The sequence below is a fragment of the Mobula hypostoma genome, chromosome 17 (genome assembly GCF_963921235.1).
Source record: "Mobula hypostoma chromosome 17, sMobHyp1.1, whole genome shotgun sequence".
NCBI lineage: Eukaryota > Metazoa > Chordata > Chondrichthyes > Myliobatiformes > Myliobatidae > Mobula > Mobula hypostoma.
Genome location: NC_086113.1, coordinates 57,446,398 through 57,470,515, shown reverse-complemented (window position 1 = coordinate 57,470,515; position 24,118 = coordinate 57,446,398). Strand labels below are relative to the sequence as shown.

Here is a 24,118-nt window from a genome sequence, read left to right as displayed (position 1 = left end):
CTGAGCCTTTATAAGACACTAGTCAGGCCGTACTTGGAGTATTGTCAACAGTTTAGGCCCTGTATCTCAGAAAGGATGTGTTGTCATTGGAGAGTCCAGAGGAGGTTCATGAGGATGATTCTAGGTATGAAGGGGTTTATATATGAGGAGCATTTGGCAGCTTTGGGCCCGTACTCAGTTGAATTTAGAATAATTGGGGATCTCATTGAAAGCTATCGAATGTTGAAAGGACTAGATAGGGTCGATGTGGAGAGGATGTTTTCTGTGGTGGGGGTATCCAGAGCTCGAAGGCACAGCCTCAAAATTGATGGGCGACCTTTTAGAATAGAGGAATTGTTTTTTAGCCAAAGAGTAGTGAATCTGTGGAATGCGCTGCCACAGATTGCTGTGGAGGTGTGTTGATAGTTTCCTGATCGATCAGGGGCATCAAAGGATATGGCGAGAAGGCAGGTGTCAGGTGTTGAGTGGGATCCGGGATCAGCCATGATGGCACGGCAGAGCAGACTCGATGGGCTGAATGGCCTAATTCTGCTCCTATGTCTTAAGGCCGACGCCAGGATTTACTACTCGCATTACAGAACTCTATCTTCCGCTGATGGTCTGACATTTGGACAGATGAATTCTACCGGAACAGAGCACGGAAAGACAACACTCTGACCTCCCAGCAACATCATCGCCCCGCCCTCTGAAAAACGTCATCCCAGTGCGCTAGGTGCCGCCCCGTAACGGCCGTCGCTCGCTCGTTGATTGGTTCACTCCTGAGGGGACGTCACTCAGTGTGCGCCACTGAGTGGGGGAGTCCGCTGGGAGGCGTGCGTGTTGTGTTGCTGCAGTGGCCGGGTGTCCTATTCGTTTAGGGAGCGGAAAGAAATTGGAGAGGTAAATGAAGGAGTAAGTTTACCAGTGTTCGATGCCGTGCCTTTGTGGTTAACTCCTGTCTTCGACTTGCAGAAGGGGAAATGGACTCCTGCGCCCGCTGTCAGGTCTGGGCTGGGTCAGGACTTCAGGGTAGAGGAGCCGAACAATGGAGGGTTTAGATTTAGGTGAGTGGGGAACTGAGAGACAACTTTCCACATGTGGATACATGGAACGAGCTATTGGAGAACGCTGAAGCAACAGACAAAGTAGTGGAGGAGTTCAGCTGGTCAGATGGCATCCACTGAGGGAATTAGTCGACGTTTCCACTATTTCTCTGTTGCTCTGGATTGTTGCAGCATCTGGAATACAATTACAATGATTAAAAGGCATTTGAGCAGGTACTTCGGAAGGAAAGATTTAGAGAGGTATGGCTCAGATGTTGGGACTAGTCAGGTAGACACCTTGTTGACCTTAATCATTTGAGGACAACGGGCCTGTTTCTATGTTTTGTAACTGAGGGAACCTACCTGCAGAACGACCAAAACTGCTGTTTGCATCTGGAACAGCTCATGTTGCTGTAAATGCTCTGATCTAAATAGTGTTAGAATTTGAACTTGAGTAATTGAATCGATAAAATGCCGCATTGTCTTTTTGTTTTGGAAAGTGTGCAGCTGCATTCTTACATTTATGATTTAAACATTGTTGCATTTATTTCTTTTAAACTTAACCTTACACGTTTGATTTAAAGTTTTGTTGTTTAAAAAGTTTTAAGTTTCATAGAACTCACCCGGAAGTTTGCAATCTTGGTTAAGTCCTGTGAAATTTTACTTCAGCACCAGAAGATATGTAAATTACTGTGTGCACTATTCTTACTTTATCAAACAACACAATTGCCACTGCAACTTGTACTGTGTGCCAAGCAGTGTTTGACTATGTTATACTAAGACAATAACTGCTTTTGACCAGATGTTCTCAGAAGATCAACTAATTTACACTTGTTTCTCTATTCACTTAACTATGAAAGTGTCAGAGTGTTTGGCACTGTTTTTTAAAATCTAGTGCTGCACTTTATTGTCTATTGACACGTGGAAAAACTTGTAGAGAATTTAAAAGCAAGACAATCCGCTTGAGAACAAGTGTGTTGAGTAGCTTTGGGAGAAGGAAAGGAATTGTCAGTGTTTTGATTTCTTCCTTTACTTCTGGCACTTTCCCACACCCCGCAGCAGATGTAACACTTGTCCTTGCACCTCCTCTCTCTTCATCCAGGGGCCTAAGTCAATCTTCCAGGTGAGGCAAAGGTTCACATGCATTTTCTCCCAACCTTGTCAACTGTATTCAGTGCTCCTAGTGTGGCCTCCTGTCCATCAGCACAGACTTGGGTAGCTGTTTTGCAGAACACCTACGCTCAGTCTGCAATGCCACCTCAAGCTTCCAGTGCAGGTCATTCTGACTGCTCTCTCCACACTGATCTGACATTCTTTTCCTTCTCTACCACCAGACTGAAGCACATTGCAAACTGGAGGAGTAACACCTACCTAATGACACGAATCTTGAGTTTTCTTTTTTCTTTTTTTCCTCTCTTTGCATCCATCCATCTGTCATTCACCTGCACTGTCTTCCAGCTCCCTTTGCCTCTATCCAGCGCTAACTACGTATCATCTTACATCCCTCCTAAGTCAACCTATCTTCCTTTCTTGCCACTCCCCTTCCCCTTGTGCCAGTCATCTCAACTCTTAACTCTCAGTCTTGATGCAGTCTTAATTGTCAAAATAGTGACAATTCCCTTCCTCTCTGATGCTGCTTGACCCCTTCCCCACCCCACCCCACCCCACCCCACCCTACCCCACCCTGAGATCCGCCAGTAGATTGTTTATCTCCAGATTCCAGGTTCTGCACATTAATTCATCTCTTTGAAAATGTATAAATTGCATTAGGTAATCTTGTGTGCACGTCCATCTGAAGATCATGGGGCAATTGGCCCTTTTCCTATTAATGCTTGTTGATTTTGTTTTAATGAGTGCTTAACTCATCATCATCATCATCATTGTATGCCATGTCATGACATAGGTGATCTTGGTCTATGACCATGATTGTTTCTGGCAAATTTTCTACAGAACTGGTTTGCCATTGCCACCTTCTGGGCAGTGTCTTTACAAGACAGGTGACCCCAGCCATTATTAATACTCTTCAGAGATTGTCTGCTTGGCGTAACCAGAACTTGTAATACGGCCATCTGTCACTTGGTCCCATAGATTCACCTGACCTGCGAGGGGCTAAGTAGGTGCTACATCTCTTTTGGTAGAGACATCTCCAGCCCTCCACCACTTAACTACTAGCTCCAAAAGATGCGATTCCAGCTTTGAACTCCAGGCCAGGTCTTTATGTGCTGCTATTGTGACTCCCGTCTCCCCTTCCCCCACCACCACTCTGCAACCCCGTCTCCCTCAGATCCCACCGTCAGCTCCTGGGTCCTCAGGCTCCATCTTCCTCTCACCCCAACCCTCCCCTCTCCACTGACACCCCCAGCCTCCCTCCCCCTCCCCCTCACCCCTCTGATCCCAGCTCTCATCCGTGCCGGGTCTTTACCATCCCCTCTGACCTTCAACTCTCTGAGGCAGAACGCTGTGTCACCAGTAAGGGCCTCACCTTTGTCCCCCTTCGCCCACACGTCAGCGAGTTCCGCATTCGCCACAAAGCGGAACTCTTCTTCCGCCGTCTCCGTCTTTGAGCCTACTTCGGCAAGGACTCTCCCACACCCACCGATGACACCTTCTCCCGTCTTCATGGACACCCCGCTCTGGTTTTCTGCCTGCTCTGGATCAACCGTCTCGACTTCACCGCACCTTGTTCCCGTTCCAACCTCACTCCTTCCGAATGCTCTGCTCTCCACTCCCTTCGCACTAATCCTAACCTTATTATTAAACCCGCCGATAAGGGGGGTGCTGTTGTAGTCTGGTGTACTGACCTCTACCTTGCTGAGGCACAGCGACAACTCGTGGATACCTCCTCTTATTTACCCCTCGATCGTGACCCCACTAAGGAGCACTAGGCCATTGTCTCCCACACCATCACCGACTTTATCCGCTCAGGGGATCTCCCATCCACTGCTACTAACCTTATAGTTCCCACACCCTGCACTTCCCATTTCTATCTCCTACCCAAGATCCACAAACCTGCCTGTCCTGGCAGACCTATTGTCTCAGCTTGCTCCTGCCCCACCAAACTCGTTTCTGCATACCTCAACACTGTTGTATCCCCCCTTGTTCAATCCTTTCCTACGTATGTTCGTGACACTTCTCACACTCTGAAACTTTTCAATGATTTTAAGTTCCCTGGCCCTCACCGCTTAATTTTCACCATGGATCTCCAGTCCCTATATACTTCCATCCCCCATCAGGAAGGTCTCAAAGCTCTGCTTCTTTATGGATTCCAGACCTAACCAGTTCCCCTCTACCACCACTCTGCTCTGTCTAGCAGAATTAGTCCTTACTCTTAATAATTTCTCCTTTGGCTCCTCCTACTTCCTCCAAACTAAAGGTGTAGCCATGGGCACCCGTGTGGATCCTAGCTATGCCTGCCTTTTTGTTGGCTTTGTGGAACAATCTATGTTCCAAACCTATTCTGGTATCTGTCCCCCCACTTTTCCTTGGCTACATCGACGACTGCATTGGCGCTGCTTCCTGCACGCATGCAGAGCTCGTTGACTTTATTAACTTTGCCTCCAACTTTCACCCTGCCGTCAAGTTTACCTGGTCCATTTCCGACACCTCCCTCCCCTTTCTAGATCTTTCTGTCTCTATCTCTGGAGACAGCTTATCTACTGATGTCTACTATAAGCCTACTGACTCTCACAGTTATCTGGACTATTCCTCCTCACCCTGTCTCTTGCAAAAATGCCATCCCCTTCTCGCAATTCCTCCGTCTCCGCCGCATCTGCTCTCAGGATGAGGCTTTACATTCCAGGATGAAGGAGATGTCCTCCTTTTTTTAAAGAAAGGGGCTTCCCTTCCTCCACTATCAACTCTGCTCTCAAACGCATCTCCCCCATTTCACGCACATCTGCTCTCACTCCATCCTCCCGTCACCACACTAGGAATAGGGTTCCCCTTGTCCTCACCTACCACCCCACCAGCCTCCGGGTCCAACATATAATTCTCCGTAACTTCCGCCACCTCCAACGGGATCCCACCACTAAGCACATCTTTCCCTCTTCCCCCCCCCCTCTGCTTTCCACAGGGATCACTCCCTATGCAACTCCCTTGTCCATTCATTCCCCACCCCCATACCTCCCCACCGATTTCCCTCCTGGCACTTATCCTTGTAAGGAGAACAAGTGCTACATATGTCCTTACACTTCCTCCCTCACTACCATTCAAGACCCCAGACAGTCCTTCCAGGTGAGGCGACACTTCACCTGTGAGTCGGCTGGGGTGATATACTGCGTCCGGTCCTCCTGATGCAGCCTTCTATATATTGGCGAGACTGAACACAGACTGGGAGATCATTTTGCTGAACACCTATGCTCTGTCCACCAGAGAAAGCAGGATCTTCCAGTGGCTGCACATTTTAATTCCACGTCCCATTCCCACTCTGATATGTCTATCCACGGCTTCCTCTACTGTAAAGATGAAGCCACATTCAGGTTGGAGGAACAACACCTTATATTCCGTCTGGGTAGCCTCCAACCTGATGGCATGAATATTGACTTCTCAAACTTCCACTAATGCCCCAACTTCCCCTCGTACCCCATCTGTTATTAATTTATCTTTTATTATATATTTTTTCTCTCTCTCCTTTTTCTCCCTCTGTCCCTCTCACTATACCCCTTGCCCATCCTCTGTTTTTTTCCCCCCTCCCCCTTTTCCTTCTCCCTGGGCCTCCTGTCCCATGATCCTCTCATATCCCTTTTGCCAATCACCCGTCCAGCTCTTGGCTCCATCCCTCCCCCTCCTGTCTTCTCCTATCAGTTCAGATCTCCCCCTCCCACTTTCAAATCTCTTATTAGCTCTTCTTTCAGTTAGTCCTGACGAAGGGTCTCAGCCCGAAATGTCGACTGTACCTCTTCCTAGAGATGCTGCCTGGCCTGCTGCGTTCACCAGCAATTTTTATGTGTGTTGCTTGAAATTCCAGCATCTGCAGATTTCCTCGTGTTTGAGCTCCAAAAGATATGTCCTTTTGTTCCTTCCCTGCTCAAGATCAGGTTAAGAAACATAGAAAACATACAGCACAATACAGGCCTTTCGGCCCACAAAGCTGTGCCGAACATGTCCCTACCCTAGAACTACCTAGGCTTTACCCATAGCCCTCTATTTTTCTAAGCTCCATGTAATCCATCCAGGAGTCTCTTAAAAGACTATCACTTCCGCCTCCACCACCGCCACCGGCAGCCCATTCCACGTACTCACCACTCTCCGTGTGCAAAAAAAAAACTCACCCCTGACATCTCCTCTGTACCTTCTTCCAAGCATCTTAAAACTATGCCCTCTCGTGCTAGCCATTACAGCCCTGGGGAAAAACCTCTGACTATCCACACGATCAATGCCTGTCATTATCTTGTACACCTCTATCAGGTCACCTCTCATTCTCCATCGCTCCAAGGAGAAAAGGCCGAGTTCACTCAACCTATTCTCATAAGGCATGTTCCCCAATCCAGGCAACATTCTTGTAAATCTTCTCTGCACCCTCTCTATGGTTTCCACGTCCTTCCTGTAATGAGGCGACTAGAATTGAGCACAGTACTCCAAGTGTGGTCTGACCAGGGTCCTATATATCTGCAACATTACCTCTCAGCTCTTAAACTCATGATTGATGAAGGCCAGTGCACCATATGCCTTCTTAACCAGTCAACCTGCGCAGCAGCTTTGAGTGCCGTATGGACTCGGACCCAAGATCCCTCTGATCCTCCAACCTGCCAAGAGTCTTACCATTAATACTATATTCTGCCATCATATTTGACCTACCAAAATGAACCACCTCACACTTAACAACATACATCAAAGTTGCTGGTGAACGCAGCAGGCCAAGCAGCATCTATAGGAAGAGGTGCAGTCGACGTTTCAGGCCGAGACCCTTCGTCAGGACTAACTGAAGGACGAGTGAGTAAGGGATTTGAAAGCTGGAGGGGGAGGGGGAGATGCAAAATGATAGGAGAAGACAGGAGGGGGAGGGATAGAGCCGAGAGCTGGACAGGTGATAGGCAAAAGGGGATACGAGAGGATCATGGGACAGGAGGTCCGGGAAGAAAGACAAGGTGGGGGGGGTGACCCAGAGGATGGGCAAGAGGTATATTCAGAGGGACAGAGGGAGAAAAAGGAGAGTGAGAGAAAGAATGTGTGCATAAAAATGAGTAACAGATGGGGTACGAGGGGGAGGTGGGGCCTTAGCGGAAGTTAGAGAAGTCGATGTTCATGCCATCAGGTTGGAGGCTACCCAGACGGAATATAAGGTGTTGTTCCTCCAACCTGAGTGTGGCTTCATCTTTACAGTAGAGGAGGCCGTAGATAGACATGTCAGAATGGGAATGGGATGTGGAATTAAAATGTGTGGCCACTGGGAGATCCTGCTTTCTCTGGCGGACAGAGCGTAGATGTTCAGCAATGCAGTCTCCCAGTCTGCGTCGGGTCTCACCAATATATAAAAGGCCACATCGGGAGCACCGGACGCAGTATATCACCCCAGTCGACTCACAGGTGAAGTGATGCCTCACCTGGAAGGACTGTTTGGGGCCCTGAATGGTGGTAAGGGAGGAAGTGTAAGGGCATGTGTAGCACTTGTTCCGCTTACACGGATAAATGCCAGGAGGGAGATCAGTGGGGAGGGATGGGGGGGACGAATGGACAAGGGAGTTGTGTAGGGAGCGATCCCTGCGGAATGCAGAGAGAGGCGGGGAGGGAAAGATGTGCTTAGTGGTGGGATCCCGTTGGAGGTGGCGGAAGTTACGGAGAATAATATGTTGGACCCGGAGGCTGGTGGGGTGGTAGGTGAGGACCAGGGGAACCCTATTCCTAGTGGGGTGGTGGGAGGATGGAGTGAGAGCAGATGTACGTGAAATGGGGGAGATGCATTTAAGAGCAGAGTTGATAGTGGAGGAAGGGAAGCCCCTTTCTTTAAAAAATGAAGACATCTCCCTTGTCCTAGAATGAAAAGCCTCATCCTGTGAGCAGATGTGGCGGAGACGGAGGAATTGCGAGAAGGGGATGGCGTTTTTGCAAGAGACAGGGTGAGAAGAGGAATAGTCCAGATAGCTGTGAGAGTCAGTACGCTTATAGTAGACATCAGTGGATAAGCTGTCTCCAGAGACAGAGACAGAAAGATCTAGAAAGGGGAGGGAGGTGTCGGAAATGGACCAGGTAAACTTGAGGGCAGGGTGAAAGTTGGAGGCAAAGTTAATAAAGTCAACGAGTTCTGCATGCGTGCAGGAAGCAGTGCCAATGCAGTCGTTGATGTAGCGAAGGAAAAGTGGGGGACAGATACCAGAATAGGCACGGAACATAGATTGTTCCACAAAGCCAACAAAAAGGCAGGCATAGCTAGGACCCATATGGGTGCCCATAGCTACACCTTTAGTTTGGAGGAGATGGGAGGTTGAACTCCATCTGCCACTTCTCAGCCCAGTTTTGCATCCTATCAATGTCCCGCTGTAACCTCTGACAGCCCTCCACACTATCCACAACACCTCCAACCACTGTGTCATCAGCAAATTTACTAACCCATCCCTCCACTTCCTCATCCAGGTCATTTATAAAAATCACGAAGAGTAAGGGTCCCAGAACAGATCCCTGAGGCACTCCACTGGTCACCGACCTCCCTGCAGAATATAACCCGTCTACAATCACTCTTTGCTTTCTGTGGGCAAGCCAGTTCTGGATCCACAAAGCAATGTCCCCTTGGATCACATGCCTCCTTCGGTTTATTATGACGTTTGTTATCTTGAGGCAGTAGTACAGTGCAAGATGTAAACATAACTGTAAGTTATAAGTTTTGGAAAAAAGACAGTGTTCATGGACTGTTGAGAAATCTGATATCAGTACAGCTGATAAAAGGATGTGGGAATTGTGTGTTTTATCTAATCTTATTTTTAAGGGAAAATTTTTTGTCAAATTTATAAGATTTTTGGCATGAGATAGTGGGATGGATAAAGGGTTATCAGGATTTTCTAAAGTTACTGTAAGCGGTTTTGAATAAATAGCAACAGGGTTTGGAGAACGAAGAATGGTTACCGGAACAACAAGCTCTAGAGCACGGGTTCCCGACCTTTTTTTTTAATGCTGTGGACCCTTACCACTGACATGGGCCCTGGGTGGGATCCCTGCTCTCGATGAATTCAGCAGCTAGTTGCTCCTGACTTCAGCATCTGCAGTCTCCTGAATGGATACAGGATTGATTGAAGAACAGAATGTTGAGTAAAAATTACAAGACCTTTTTCAGTTTGGCACATTTATCAGTGGGAGGCTTTTAGATGAAAGGGCAAGATGTACTAGCCTGGATATATGTTGATCTGTGGGTGCTTATGCAAATTACATGCAAGTTGAGGACGTGCTGGTAGAGGGCAGACTTTGTCAACAAAGTATGCTCTCGGTACCCAAACTGGTTAAGTTTGGATGTGATTTGCCAGGTGGTGGTGAGAGATGGTAGGCAAGAGTGAAATGAGGTGGGAGACCTTTGCTGCCAGCACGGCTGTGCCAACAAAGTGTAGGTCTGTTTCTAGAAGTTGCCTTTGATACAAAGCTGAGTGGGAAAGTAGTTGTGAACAGGATAAAGAAATAAGGGATATAAGTAAACTGCTTAAAGAACTAAGTAAGATTGGTGTAAGTTTAGAACCATGTAGGAAAAATATGATTTGGACTTTGATCAGAAGAATTACAAAGCACATATGCTTTTAAATTATTTAATTCTACACTCCACCCACTCCAACGCTGCTACATTTTACATCAGGCAGAGGACAAAATTACACGGTTAACCCCAATGTGGAATAACTCAATAAACTTCCCTATAGTTGTACTCCCTTATAACAAATTTATCTTTGTAGTTTCTTTACATACCAATATCTTAAACTGGCGGAAAATATCAAATATATTTTCAGGGTCAACTAAGGTTGATCTAGTAATAATCACACTTATTAATTTGTGGTCTAGATTATTCATTCCTGCTGTCAGTAATTAATTGACAATGTGGCATTAAATAACTTGTATTGAATATGCAAGCACGGAAAGTTGACTAACAGCACATTTCAGCTTATAATCGACTGGTCAGGGGAAGCACATGTAAATAAAGATAAACCAGAATAAGAGTGAGTAACCAAATATACTTCCATTTTAATGAAATGGTAATATATGATAAGTTCAGTCCAGAGTGTATATATTGTTGACATCACAAAAAGAAAAGTAAAAGAAACACTTACTAAAGGTACAGATTTATAGTTGTATCCAACATAGAAATGTCCAAGTCTACTCGGTGGATTTAACCAGCCAGAAGAACACTAACAAATATTGAGAGTTGTTTGAAAGTTTAGCCTAATATTATATTTCAACATGTTATGCACGGTGCTTTAAAATGAGTAGTTCAGGTGTGCAGGTTCAGAAGTGGTTTATGAGTTGGTATTCTGGTTATCCAAGAGTTTCAGTGTTGGGTGCATGTATTTGTATGAAGAACAGGCAGCACAATTACTACATCAAAAGCGTGCAGTAAAAGGCAGTATAACTATGAAAACTACATTAACTCAATAGGATATCTTAATGTTCAAAATCAATTTATTATCAAACTATGTACCGTACTGTGCAAAAGTCTTGGGCATCCTTGATTTTTTTAATATAAATTTTATTTTTGTGTTTTTTCTGCATTAGTGTATCAGTAGAAAAGAGCAAATCTTAGCTTTCCAAACATTCATTTTCCAAAAAATTAAATGTTACAGAGTAATGTTTGGTATTTTGTTAGGTTTAGAGTTGAATGAACTGAACTGATTAACTAAAATGAAAATGGGTATAGAAGGAATCAAACTGGGAAAGGACAACCAAGCTAAGGGTATGCCAGTTTAACATTCATATCATCAATACTTACACCATGGCAAGAGTGAGCACAGTAACAAGAAACAAGGTGGCCATCCTGCATTTGCAAGGTCCCTCCCAAACGGAAACTCTGAAGAAGCACAACGAAACAGGCGAGGTTGAGGGTCAGAAGCACAATGGTTGGCCGTGCGAACAGTGCAGCAGATGTGAGATTAATCACACTGGCAGCCATTCCTCTGAAGTGAAAACGAAGCCAAGAGACTCACCTGTGCATAAAAACACAAGGACTGGGGTGCTAAACAATCTGCAGCCAACAGTGAAGCACAGTGGAGGTTTCCTGCAGGTTTGGGGCTGCATTTCTGCAAGTGGAGTTGGTGATCTGGTCAGAATTAATGGAATCCTCAATGGTGAGAAGTACAAGCAGATTCTCATCCATCACACAATACCATCAGGGAACTGGTCCCAATTTCATTCTGCAGCAATACAATGACCCCAAACGCATGTGCAAGGTCATAAAGAACTATCCTCAGTAAAAAGAAAAACAAGAAGTTCTGCTAAAGATGGAATGGCCTCCACAGAGCCCTGATCTCAACATCGAGGCTGTCTGGGGCTACCCGGAGAGACAGGTGCAAGCGAGACTACCAAAGTCTGCAGAAGAACTTTGGTAAGTTCTCCAAGATGCTTGTAACAACCTACCAGCCAATTTTCTTATAAAACTGCACGATAGTGTACCCAAGAGAACTGATGTAGTTTTAAAGCAGAGTGGCCGCAACAACTATTGATTTGATTTACACTTTTACTCTTTACTGCTCTTTATAGTAAATATTTTGATATTTAGAAACTTTTCGTTTCGTTATTTTTGAAAACATCTTCGCTTTACAGAATTTTTTAACAGTACCATATATGTCACCATGTACTATTATGAGATTCATTTTCTTGCAGGCATTCACAGTAGAATAAAGAAATCCGATAAAATCAATGAAATGTACACACAGACTGATAAGCACCCCATGTGTGGAAGAAAACAAACTGCAAATACAAAAGAGAAAACAAATAATGAATAATAGTGAGAATAGGAGTGGAATTCTTGAAAGTGAGTCCACAGGCTGTGTTCGGTGATCAATTCTTTGCTGAAGTGAGTGAAGTTATCCACGTTGATGGTTCAAGGGTAGTATTGTTCCTGAATCTGATGGTATAGGACTTGATCCCTGATGGAGGCAGTGAGAAGGGAACATGACCTGGATGACTGGTGTCCTTGATGATGGATGCTGCTTTTTTGTGGTAACACACTTTGCAGATGTGCTCGGTGGTTGGGTGGGCTTTACCTGCGATGGTCTGGGCTGTATCCATCTCTTCTTGGCAGCTTTTCCATTCTGGGCATTGGTGTTTCCATACCTTTCTGGTAATTAATTGTCATTCATATTAGCTGCTAATTGCAATCTAATGATTTGAGACATTTAAAGCTGAACAAGTGATGTAAGTTGTGAAATAATCTTTGCTCACATTAGGTTCATATTAACAACATACATCAAAGTTGCTGGTGAACGCAGCAGGCCAAGCAGCATCGATAGGAAGAGGTGCAGTCGACGTTTCAGGCCGAGACCCTTCGTCAGGACTAACTGAAGGAAGAGTGAGTAAGGGATTTGAAAGTTGGAGGGGGAGGAGGAGATCCAAAATGATAGGAGAAGACAGGAGGGGGAGGGATAGAGCCGAGAGCTGGACAGGTGATAGGCAAAAGGGGATACGAGAGGATCATGGGACAGGAGGTCCGGGAAGAAAGACAAGGCGGGGGGGGGTGTGACCCAGAGGATGGGCAAGAGGTATATTCAGAGGGACAGAGGGAGAAAAAGGAGAGTGAGAGAAAGAATATGTGCATAAAAATGAGTAACAGATGGGGTACGAGGGGGAGGTGGGGCCTTAGCGGAAGTTAGAGAAGTCGATGTTCATGCCATCAGGTTGGAGTCTACCCAGACGTCTGCTACCCAGGCGTTAGCTACCTCTAACTTCCGCTAAGGCCCCACTTCCCCCTCGTACCCCATCTGTTACTCATTTTTATGCACACATTCTTTCTCTCACTCTCCTTTTTCTCCCTCTGTCCCTCTGAATATACCTCTTGCCCATCCTCTGGGTCACACCCCCCCCCCGTCTTTCTTCCCGGACCTCCTGTCCCATGATCCTCTCGTATCCCCTTTTGCCTATCACCTGTCCAGCTCTCGGCTCTATCCCTCCCCCTCCTGTCTTCTCCTATCATTTTGGATCTCCCCCTCCCCCTCCAACTTTCAAATCCCTTACTCACTCTTCCTTCAGTTAGTCCTGACGAAGGGTCTCGGCCTGAAACGTCGACTGCACCTCTTCCTATAGATGCTGCTTGGCCTGCTGCGTTCACCAGCAACTTTGATGTATGTTGCTTGAATTTCCAGCATCTGCAGAATTCCTGTTGTTTAGGTTCATATTACCCCACTTTCAAATTGTTTGTGATCATTCTTGGCCTAAAGTCAGTGCAAGTTGACTCTTGTGTAGTAATTTAAAAAAAAACTGACTGATTCACTAACCTGCACAAAGTCAGGCAGATTGGGAATGGGTTGAATGTGATTTGCATGTAATAAAATGAGAAAAGTCTGGACTTGTGGAACTTATCTGTGGAAGTTGGTATGCAAGAGTTGACTTCTATGTTGCTTCCCAACCACAAACACACCCCTGTGCTGGGAAGTATGTGGCAAGTTCTTGGCTGTGAAACAGGAATGTACAATAAAACTGATAAATGGTTCTGAAGTCACGATGATTTGAAATCATGAATTTGAGCCAGAGTGTATGGGGTGTCTGGCTGGAAATGGAGTTCTCTCCTGTAGATTTGGGATCGAGAATGCCGGCGTCAGGAATTTGAAACCAGGGTGTGGAGTGTGTCTATATTTCCCATGAATGTAGATTGCAACTCTTGTTCATTTCTGATAAAAAGAACATGCTGTAGTAGAAATAAAAATTGGAAGTGTTGTAATACAATCCTAGATCTCTTGGGGTTAGTGATGGAGTCATTGATACTCTCACAGCTATTTAGCTTGTCTGTCACATCCCCTCTTGTCTGAAGAGTGCAAGGCCACAGATTTCTGCAATAAATCAATTCCCAACACAACATAGATCAAACCGAGAGACCTGCTCATTAATTTACTTTGAGAGTATGTCCTCAGGCTTAAAAGCTATGGAATCTAGCAAATGGATAAAATGTTTATTTGCAAGCATTCAAAAAGTACTCAAATGTAATAGTAAAAGCAGATGAATTATTAAACAAATGAAAACACAAAAAGAAAGGTTGTATTTAAGTAAAGAGATCATCCTGCACTTGTGTGCTTCCTGTAACATGAAAGGGCCTATTGGTGCCAAGTCATTGGGCAGATTTTCATCTTGACTGGAGAAGCTTTGTTTCCCTGCTAGACTCTATGAAAAGTGCCATTGTTTAGGGAGCAGCCATCTGGTGACCGGAAGCTCAGTACTTGCATGAGAGCTGCCAGTTCTCAGCTGATCTGACTTTTCAGTGGATGATTTTTGAGCTATTCTATCCCAATCCATTAGCTTGAATGACATTGGATAGATGAACTGCTCTGAACTAGATGGAACCAGGCCTATTGATTATGTGACCACATCTGATTTGTAGATGTTCCAGAACTGTTCCTCCAGTTGAATGATTGTGTCCTTTGCTTAGCAGAGTTTGTTTTGTCACTGTTTTTGTAAAATTTCTCACTTTTGAAGCAAACTGTGTCCTACATGTAGACATTTTGGTCAGGTTGGAAATCAAGGATAAAAGCCATTTCTTTGCATGGCTGTACCAAAGCTGCAACTACTGGTTCCAGGCCAAATACAGTGGTCTTGCAAGGAGGTTCAGTCCCTCGTTATTGGCTCTTGTTACATTTTCTTGTTTCTCATTGTTTTCTTGAGCTTGGTGTCTAAACTTGAGATTAAATAACTGATGCTTATTAACTCTCCTTTTAGCTCCCTTTGATAATGGACAATTTAAAAAGGCTGCAATTTCTCAAGAATTCAGCTTTTCAGCTGAAGGAGACATGCCCAGCAGTAGCAAGCTTCCTCTTGTAAGTATTGCATTATTTTATTCATCTTCATTTCCTGCTACTGTTTTCCTGAAACTGATCCATTTATTTTAATGTGGGGAAATGTGCCTTCGCATCCAGCACATAATTCTCCGTATCTTCTGCCATCTCCAAAGGGATCCCACCACCAAGCCCAACTTTCCTTTCCCTCCCCGCGCCCCCCCCCACCACTTGGGATCGCTCCCAACTGACTCCCTTGTCTATTTGTCCCATCCCACTAATCTCCCTCCTGGCACTTATCCTTGCAGTGGAACAAGTGCTACATCTGCCCTTACACAACCTCCCTCACTACCATTCAGGGCCCCAAACAGTCCTTCCAGGTGAGGAGATACTTCAACTGTGAGTCTGTTGGGGTCACCTACTGTATTCGGTGCTCCAGGTGTGGCCTCCTGTATATCAGTGAGACCTGATGTAGATTGGGAGACTGCTTCACCAAGCACCTTCCAGAAAAAGCCGGATCTCCCAGCGGCCACCCACTTTAATTCCACTTCCCATTCCCATTCTGACATGTCAAACCATGGTCTCTTCTACTGTCGTGGTGAAGCCACACTCAAGTTGGAGGAGCAATACCTTGTATTCCGTCTGGGAGGCCTCCAACCTGATGGCATGAACAATGATATCTTGAAATTCCAGTAATGGCCACCACCACCCCCCCCCAACCATTTGCCACTCTCTTTTCCCTCTCTTACATTACCTCCTTGCCTGTCCAGAGCCTCTGTCTGGTGCTCTTTACCCCTCCCCCCCCCCTTCTTTCTTCCATGGCCTTCTGTCTTCTGCTGTTAGATTCCCCCTTCTCCAGCCCTTTAACTCTTTTACCAATCAACTCCCCAGCTCTTTACTTCACCCCCCCCCACCACAATCCTGGTTTCACCCTGTGTTTCTCCCTCTCCTCCCCTGACCTTCTAACTCTGACTCCTCACCTTTTTTCTCCAGTCCTGCTGAAGGGTTTTGGTCCGAAACGTCGACTGTACTCTTTTCCCATAGATGCTGCCCGGCCTGCTGATTTCCTCCAGCATTTTGGGTGTGTTGTGCAAACTAAACCTCAGCTATTTTAATGGTAGTTATTTAAAACCCAATGATAAAATAGTCTCTGGCAAAGTCCCGATCATACACGCAAGAGAATGAAGCATTTTGTTTTCCATTTGAGAGGAGAACTTCCATAACTCCTTAAAGATATCATTGTTCATTACAGTGTTCAGGCATTAAGCTGCAATCCATTTTAAACACCTTGCTTTTTTGTCAGAGGCTGTGTTGAAAGTATTTTTTTTATCTGACCTGAAGGGGACTGTTGAACGTTACTGGGCTTATGGTTAAATTATCTATGATTATTTAAGCTTATTTTCTCATTTTGCTAAGTAATCTTGCCATTTGTTTGTTCTGGGTATTAAAGAAATTGAAACCTTCAATCACCCCTGAGAAAAGAAATTAATTCTGTTCCATTTCTCATTCATTATTCTTTTGCCTTTTGGTGTTGGGGTGAAATGCTGATCACATAACTTCTAAAATTAGTATTTCCTTGAAGGGTAAGGAGGGATTCAATAGAATGATTGTAAATTACTGCTCATTTCTGTTCAAGTAAATTGCTCTTCTCATTTTATTTATTATATTTTGTATCAAAATGCTCGAATCTTGATTTCATCAAGGTTTTCTAAAGCAACTATTTTTAATCATGGAGTCTCTGAAGCAGATTGTCCTCAAATTTCTGTGAACTTGTTAGTATCTGTGTAACATTGCAACACACGTTCTGTGGTTATGGTGCCTTTATTTTCTCCTGGCTGGCTAACTGCGTCATCCCATGATCTGTGCATGTGCTGTATGGACAGTGAATTCCAAAAAATGCCATTATTAAAAATCACCAGGAGCTGGTCAGTGTTTGGAGAGGAACTTTGAGAAAGCTGGTAATGTCACATTACATCTAGATTTCCAAGAGCATGTTAATGTCTTGAGCTGTCTCAGGAGGACATGATTGATCGTCGGTTCTCTGTACATAATCAGAGAAGCCATAATACCAGAACAAAAATTCAATGCTTTAAGCCAAATAATAGCCAAAGAAAGGATCGAGTAATACAAGATACAGTGGTATAAATATAGCAAAACATAAACCCAATCCCTGTGGCACTGAAATTGCCCTAATTGTGCTGTTGGGACAGTTCAGCAGGGGTCTTACAGCTTGCTCTCTAATTCCAGTTACCAATTTTAGACTTTTGACTTCTGGGCTTTCCTTGTCGGGGATGAAAAGTGGTAGATTTTGTAGATTGTCTTAAATTTTAACCCACATTTTTTTTCCAAAAGTGAGATTTACATTTATTCAGAATACTTAATGACCTTGGATATCACAAAATCAATTGCATTCTTGAGTGTAGCTGCTGTTGTAGAGGAACACAGAAACAATTTCAAAGTTACATCGCCTGCTACAATTAATCCCCGAGCGCACAGCCTACAGCTTTAGGCCGAACAATACATCAAGCTGGTAAGTCATACCCACCCTCTGCTGCCACAGTAGATTTCTGAGGGGCAAAAATAGAAATACAGTTTATTCGCCCACTGTGGTTGTGGAAGTGCCTTAATAGATTGGAGGTGAAAATCTTTTCAAATTGGTCAGTGCTATGCAGGAATGCTATCACATTTTTCTTTGCATACTAGTTATAGGACCATGCAGTTATCAAACTACTCACTGGCTCCCCAGGGGAAGTTGGTAGACATTAGAAAGTGTGATATTTCAGTTGTTTCTCAAATGTGCCCTAGGAACATAAGGACATAAGAAACAGGAGTAGGCCATCTGACCCATCAAGCCTGCTCTGCCATTCAGTAAGATCATGGCAGATCTGGCCATAGACTCATCTCCACTTATCTGCCTTTTCCCCAATACCCTCAATTCTCCTACTATGCAAAAATCTATCCAACCGTGTCTTAAATATATTTTCTGAGGTAGCCTCCACAGCTTCATTGGGCAGAGAATTCCACAAGCATGATTAGCGTCTTAACATTCATGTTTACATTGGAGATGAAGCAGAAAATTGGATGCAAAAAAAATTTAAAAGTTCAGAGTGCCTTTTATTATCAAAGTGCATACGTCACCATATACTACCCTGAGATCCATTTTCTTATGGGCGTACTCAATAAATCTATAGAATAGTGACTATAACGGGGTCTCCTGCAGTCCACGGAACGTCACCAATGATTGCTAGCACCACCTTATATAGAGGACTACTAATTGAAGGACAAGCTCCCACTACCTAAGAAGTGCTCCTCACGGCATGTGACTAAAATAGCCTCTGACAACCCAGTCCAACTCCTGGCCTTCTCGTGTGGCTTAGCCTCTAAGCCCGGCGGAACTGTTTCTACTGACAGGAGGAGGGGCGAAGGTGGGTCCTGACACCTTAAAACCAGTGTTTCAGGTGGATGGAACTTGTCAGCCTGGGAAGGCAGTCCATCTAAGAGAGGGAAAACTCTGATTTCAAGCCTCTGCTGCCTTGCGGCTATACCCACTTGTGGGAAAGGCTTCGGGAGTAAACCCTGAGGACAAATCCAGAGCTGGAGTCCCTAAGACAGTCCAACGTTGTCTTCAACCTTGTTCTGGCAACACCTGCGACGTCACTGATGCCAAGCTGTATCGGCCCTTGCCCTTCCCTTGGACAACACCGGTGACGTGGAGAGGGGAGGGGAGGGGAGACTTGCTGCATGGGCAACTGCCGGTCTTCCATAAAACCTTGCCCTGGAGAATCCAGGTGTAGGTCCATGGTCTCGTGAGACTAACAGATGCCACCACACTAATTGAAGAAACCATCATGGCCATAAGATGCATTAGAAGGCCCATCGACTGAAGCAAAATTGATTGTAGCAGGTTAAGAACGTATTGTAGATCTCCAGATATTCCATGGGAGATTAATGAGCATATCTGTAGGTACAAGGGTAGTAATGAATTTCAATTAGCCTAATAAGTGGAAAATAGTGCAGAGAGTTTCTAAATTACTTTCAGTAGAACCTTAGCTGGAAAGCAGCAGGAGTAAAGACAGAGTGGGAACAACTCTGGAAATCGGCAAATGAAGATGTACAGGTGGAGTGCAAGTGTCGGTATGAAATAAAAGATAAAATATGGAAATCAGAAGGATGGCATGAATCAGAATCAAGTTTATTATCTGAGGATATATCCTGGGCCCAACATATCAATGCAGCTACAGCGGCTATATTTCATTTGGAGTTCGAGGAGAATTGGTATGTCACAAAGACGCTCATAAATTTCTACAGATGTACCATGGAGAACATTCTAACTGGCTGTATCACTTTCTGGTATGGGGGTGGGGGGGGGGGGCTACTGCACAGGATTGAAATAAGCTGCAGAAAGTTGTAATCGTAGTCAGCTCCATCGTGGGCACTAGCCTCCATTGTATCTAGGACATACCTGAAAAAGGTGGCCTTCATCATTAAGGACCCCCATCACCCTGGACATGCCCTATGCCATCCAATTTCTGAATGGACATTGAACCCCTGAAAACTATCTCACTACTTATTTTGCACTAATTTAATTTAACTTGATGTGGGTATGGTGTGTGTATGTATATATGTTGGAGCACGTGGAGTTGTGACACCTGGACTGGGAGAATAGCTCTAACAAATCCTGGGAACAACATCTGTGATCTTGGTCCAGAAGAGCACACTACTAAGACCGGCAAGGATACTGCGCCAGATTCTCAAGCTCCCAGGCAGGCCTCTGTAGAGGACCAGAGATTGAGGGAGAAATACACATACACACCACCCATAAGGAGTGAGGGGAAAAAACTAAATAGTGCAGAAGAGGAAAGATGTTTATGTTTATGGATCATTTAGAAAACTGATGGTGGAGGGGAAGAAGCTGTTTCTTTATGGTGACATGTGGGTATTCAAGCTTCTGTCCTAGCAACACAATCGTAGTAATGAGAAGAGGGCAGGTCCCAGTTGATGAGGATTCCTTGTGAAGGATGCTGCTTTCTTTGAGGCACCACCTCTTGAAGTTCTCCTCGATTCTGGAAGGGTTGTGCCTGTGACGGAGCTGGCTGAGTTGACAACCCTCTGCAACCTCTTTTAATGTATGAAATAACATTGGTACGTAAAATAAAATGCATCGGAAACAAAAATGAAGTTAACTTACTGGCAGAAAGTAAAGTGTAAGGGTCTTTTCATGACTAAGCCCATTAATGGCGTTCCTCAGAACTCACTTTCTACTATAAGTTAGTGTTTTAGACAAATGTAGTTCAAAGAAACTTCTATGGTAATATTTGAAAGGTAATTCAAAAACTGGTGATATAATTGACAGGCTGAAACAGGAATGTTTAATTGTATCCATTGAGAGCACTGCTGCTACTCGAGTCGCGCCTAGGAGGTGTATACACTCAAAAACGTCTATAGTTGTACTGTGGAGAGCAGTCTGACAGGCTGCATCACTGTCTGGTATGGAGGGGCCACTGCACAGGACCGAAAGAAGCTGCAGGAAGTTGTAAATCTAGTCAGCTCCATCTTGGGCACTAGTCTACAAAGTACCCAGGGAACAGTGTCTCAGAAAGGCAGTGTTCATTATCAAGGACCTCCGGCACCCAGGACATGCCCTTTTCTCACTGTTACCATTGGATAGGAGATACAGAAGCCTGAAGGCACACACTCAGCGATTCAGGAACAGCTTCTTTCCCTCTGCCATCCGATTCCTAAATGGACATTGAATCTTTGGACACTACCTCACTTTTTTTTAATATACAGTATTTCTGTTTTTGCAACTTTTAAAAAATTTATTCAATATATGTAATTGGTTTACTTATTTATTATTATTATTTATCGCTCTCTCTCGCTCTCTCTCGCTCTCTCTCGCTCTCTCTCGCTCTCTCTCGCTCTCTCTCGCTCTCTCTCGCTCTCTCTCGCTCTCTCTCGCTCTCTCTCGCTCTCTCTCGCTCTCTCTCGCTCTCTCTCGCTCTCTCTCTCTCTCGCTCTCTCTCTCTCTCTCTCTCTCGCTCTCTCTCGCTCTCTCTCGCTCTCTCTCGCTCTCTCTCGCTCTCTCTCGCTCTCTCTCGCTCTCTCTCGCTCTCTCTCTCGCTCTCTCTCTCGCTCTCTCTCGCTCTCTCTCGCTCTCTCTCGCTCTCTCTCGCTCTCTCTCGCTCTCTCTCGCTCTCTCTCGCTCTCTCTCGCTCTCTCTCGCTCTCTCTCGCTCTCTCTCCTCTCTCTCGCTCTCTCTCGCTCTCTCTCGCTCTCTCTCGCTCTCTCTCGCTCTCTCTCGCTCTCTCTCGCTCTCTCTCGCTCTCTCTCGCTCTCTCTCGCTCTCTCTCGCTCTCTCTCGCTCTCTCTCGCTCTCTCTCTCTTTCTCTCTCATCTCTCTCCCAGATTATGTATTATATTGAATTGCTGCTGCTAAATTAACAAATTTCACGTTACGTGCCGGGGATAATAAACCTGATTCTGATTGACAGTGAGGAGGGAAACAAGTTTGGGAAGATAATTTGCTCATTTGGGCAGTAAAGTGGAACTTTATTTGTGGAAGTACAAGGCAATGCATTTGGGGAGGTTTAACAATGGTTGATTATGTATTGTTGAAATGCATTGTATGGAAACTAAGAAGTGAACTTAATTGTTCCATTGTGCATAATCTGGTTTGGTAATATTGACTAAATATCGTCTAAAATGCTAGGGTAATTACTTTGTTCTTTAGAATAATGCCGGGAAATTCTTGCATCCGTTTGAGTGCCCACTTACCCCAATGATATAGCTATAATTTTGTAGCCCTCCTTCAATACTGCACTAGAGTGTCAGTGCTAATTGTACTTAAATCCTTTGAAATAGGACTTGTCTGAATAAGTTGACTATGAATTCAAGAGTACATCCAGCTGAGGAATTGGTGACATTGTGCACTTTCAACGATATCAGTTTTACCTTTTACCTTTGTTTTCTTGTCAGCAAAGAAAACATTTTACCAGAGGTGTAACATTTATATAAATTAGATTTTTGAATTTTAGTGATCTGTTCATGATTTGTTTTGCATAATTATGGCACCATTTCTGTAAATTATAACTTTAAAATGTGTAATAATTGTAATCATGTTTTTCACTTCTTTCCTTCAGATGGACACACAGTTGTATACCAGGTCAGTATAAAACAATATACCTACTACATTGCTTGGTTTCGTGCACAGATTTTGAACAGTTTTTTATTGATCATTTGTTTATCTTCCAGATGGGAAAATTAAGTCCAGTGGAGTGTGTAAGCACTGCTTTCAGATCCTTCATCCTGAAAACCATCGAGTGCGTCTGAAATCCAAAAAAAAGATAACGACGCAAACAAGAAAGCTACTGCAACATAAGGCAGCCAATTGGAAACTTACCCTCAAACAGCTACAGAAGCTGTGGAAATACGAGAAGTCCCAAAACAAATTGGTGAGATTTGTGACAACTTTTCAGCCACTATATATCTAGTTTTGTTTTCCCCTTTTTTGTTGTACATGGAGGTTCAACACTAGAGCAAGTTGACAATTCTGAATTTGTACAGCTAAGTAAGTAAATTAGGGCATGTAAAGGTCTTGATTCAGGAATTTGTGCAAAACGGTTTTTGTATGGGCTACTAACTCAATGAGTTAAATATCCTAAGATTGGATGTTTCTTGTAATGAATTTTGTCCTCCGGTGGGATTGTATTAAAGTGGAGCTTTATGGTGACAAGTGTCATTTCAGTTCATTTTGTTTGTTGACTTTTGGAATACTTTTTCTTTAGAAGGGTAGTTGTGTTGTCCTTGTCTTGGGTTCTACTACACTGATAATCTCTTTGAGAGGAGTTATCGAGCTACAGTACCTGGGAGATGCCAATCAAATGACAGAAAACACTAATTCCATCAAAGCTCCTGTTTTTCTTGCAATATCTTGCAACTGCTCGTGTTTGAAGTACTGAGGATGGGGAAGGGGCTGATAGGTGGTCTACAGATGGCCTGCTGGTGGAAACTGGTGCTAGCTGTGGGCTGATGCAGCCTTGAAGTGTGATGTGATTTTTCTGACCACGTTATCTAAATTGGGGCCCGATCACTAATCAAACTTCAGTTCTGTGATTTGCTATGTACTAATCGGGTTCCTTACAGATGTGCTTTAGAATGAGTAACCTGTGTGGGAATCAGGCTTAATATCATTGGCATATATTTGCGACAGCAATACCATACAATACATAAACATACCTATAAATTAAAATAAATATTTTTAAACTATATAAAACAAGTAGTACAAAAAGAGCAAAAAATTGTGAATAGTGTTCATGGGTTTGTTGTTCATTCAGAAATCTGATGGTGAAGGAGAAGAAGCTGTTACTGAAACATTTTTTTTCAGGCTGCTATACCTCCTCCTTGATGGTAGCAATGAAAAGAGGTCATCTCCTGGGTAATGGGAGTCCTTAATGATGAATGCCACCTTTTTGAGGCATCACCGTTGGAAGATATCCTGCATGCTGGGGAAGTCAGTGCTGATGATGGAGCTGGCTCAGTTTACAACTTTCTGCAGCTTTTTTAGATCCTGTGCAGTGGCAGCTCCATACCAAACGGTGATGTTCAATCAATTAGAGATTTGCTTCAGTGATGTATCAATTCCCCTCAAACTCCGAATAAAGTATTGGCTGCTGTATTGTATCCATCTGTTGGGCCCAGGATAGATCCTCAGAGATGTTGACACCCAGGAACTTAACTGCCCACCCTCTCCACATCTGATGCCTTTTGAGGACTGGTGTGTGTTCCCTTGACTTGCCCTTACTGAAAATCCACAGTCAACTCCTTGGTCTTGCTGGTGTTGAGTGCAAGGTGGTTGTTGCAGCCCTATTCAAACAGCTGATCTATCTAGCTCCTTTGCACCTCCTCGTCACCATCTGAAATTCTGCCAACAGCAGTTGTGCCATTGCCAAATTTGTAGATAGCATTTGAGCTGTGCCTAGACACACAGTTGTGGATGTACAGAGAATAAAGCAGTGGGCTAAGCATGCGTTCTTGATGTGCGCCAGTGTTGATGGCCAGCAAGGAGGAGATAGTATTTCCAATCTGTACTGACTGTGCTCTCCTGGTGGGGAAATCAAAGATTTAGTTACGGAGAGCGGTACAGAGGCCTAGATTTTGGAGCTTGTTGTTTAGTACAGAAGGTATGATTGCATTGGAGGCTGAGCTCTAATCCATAAG

General features: G+C 44.4%; 1 protein-coding gene across 4 annotated transcripts in view; it reads left to right on the top strand.

Annotated features, from left to right (window-relative positions):
* Positions 1–790: 790 nt before the first annotated feature.
* c17h18orf21 (chromosome 17 C18orf21 homolog) overlaps positions 791–24,118 on the top strand; it is a 77,927-nt gene continuing 54,599 nt past the window's right edge. The window contains exons 1-4 of one of the 4 annotated variants that reach the window (XM_063069943.1): positions 791–879; positions 14,847–14,944; positions 22,042–22,064; positions 22,154–22,353. In XM_063069943.1, coding sequence (XP_062926013.1) covers positions 14,859–14,944; positions 22,042–22,064; positions 22,154–22,353 — 309 coding nt within the window. In that variant the 5' untranslated portion in view covers positions 791–879; positions 14,847–14,858. The other 3 variants (XM_063069944.1, XM_063069945.1, XM_063069946.1) reach the window with 3 other exon arrangements.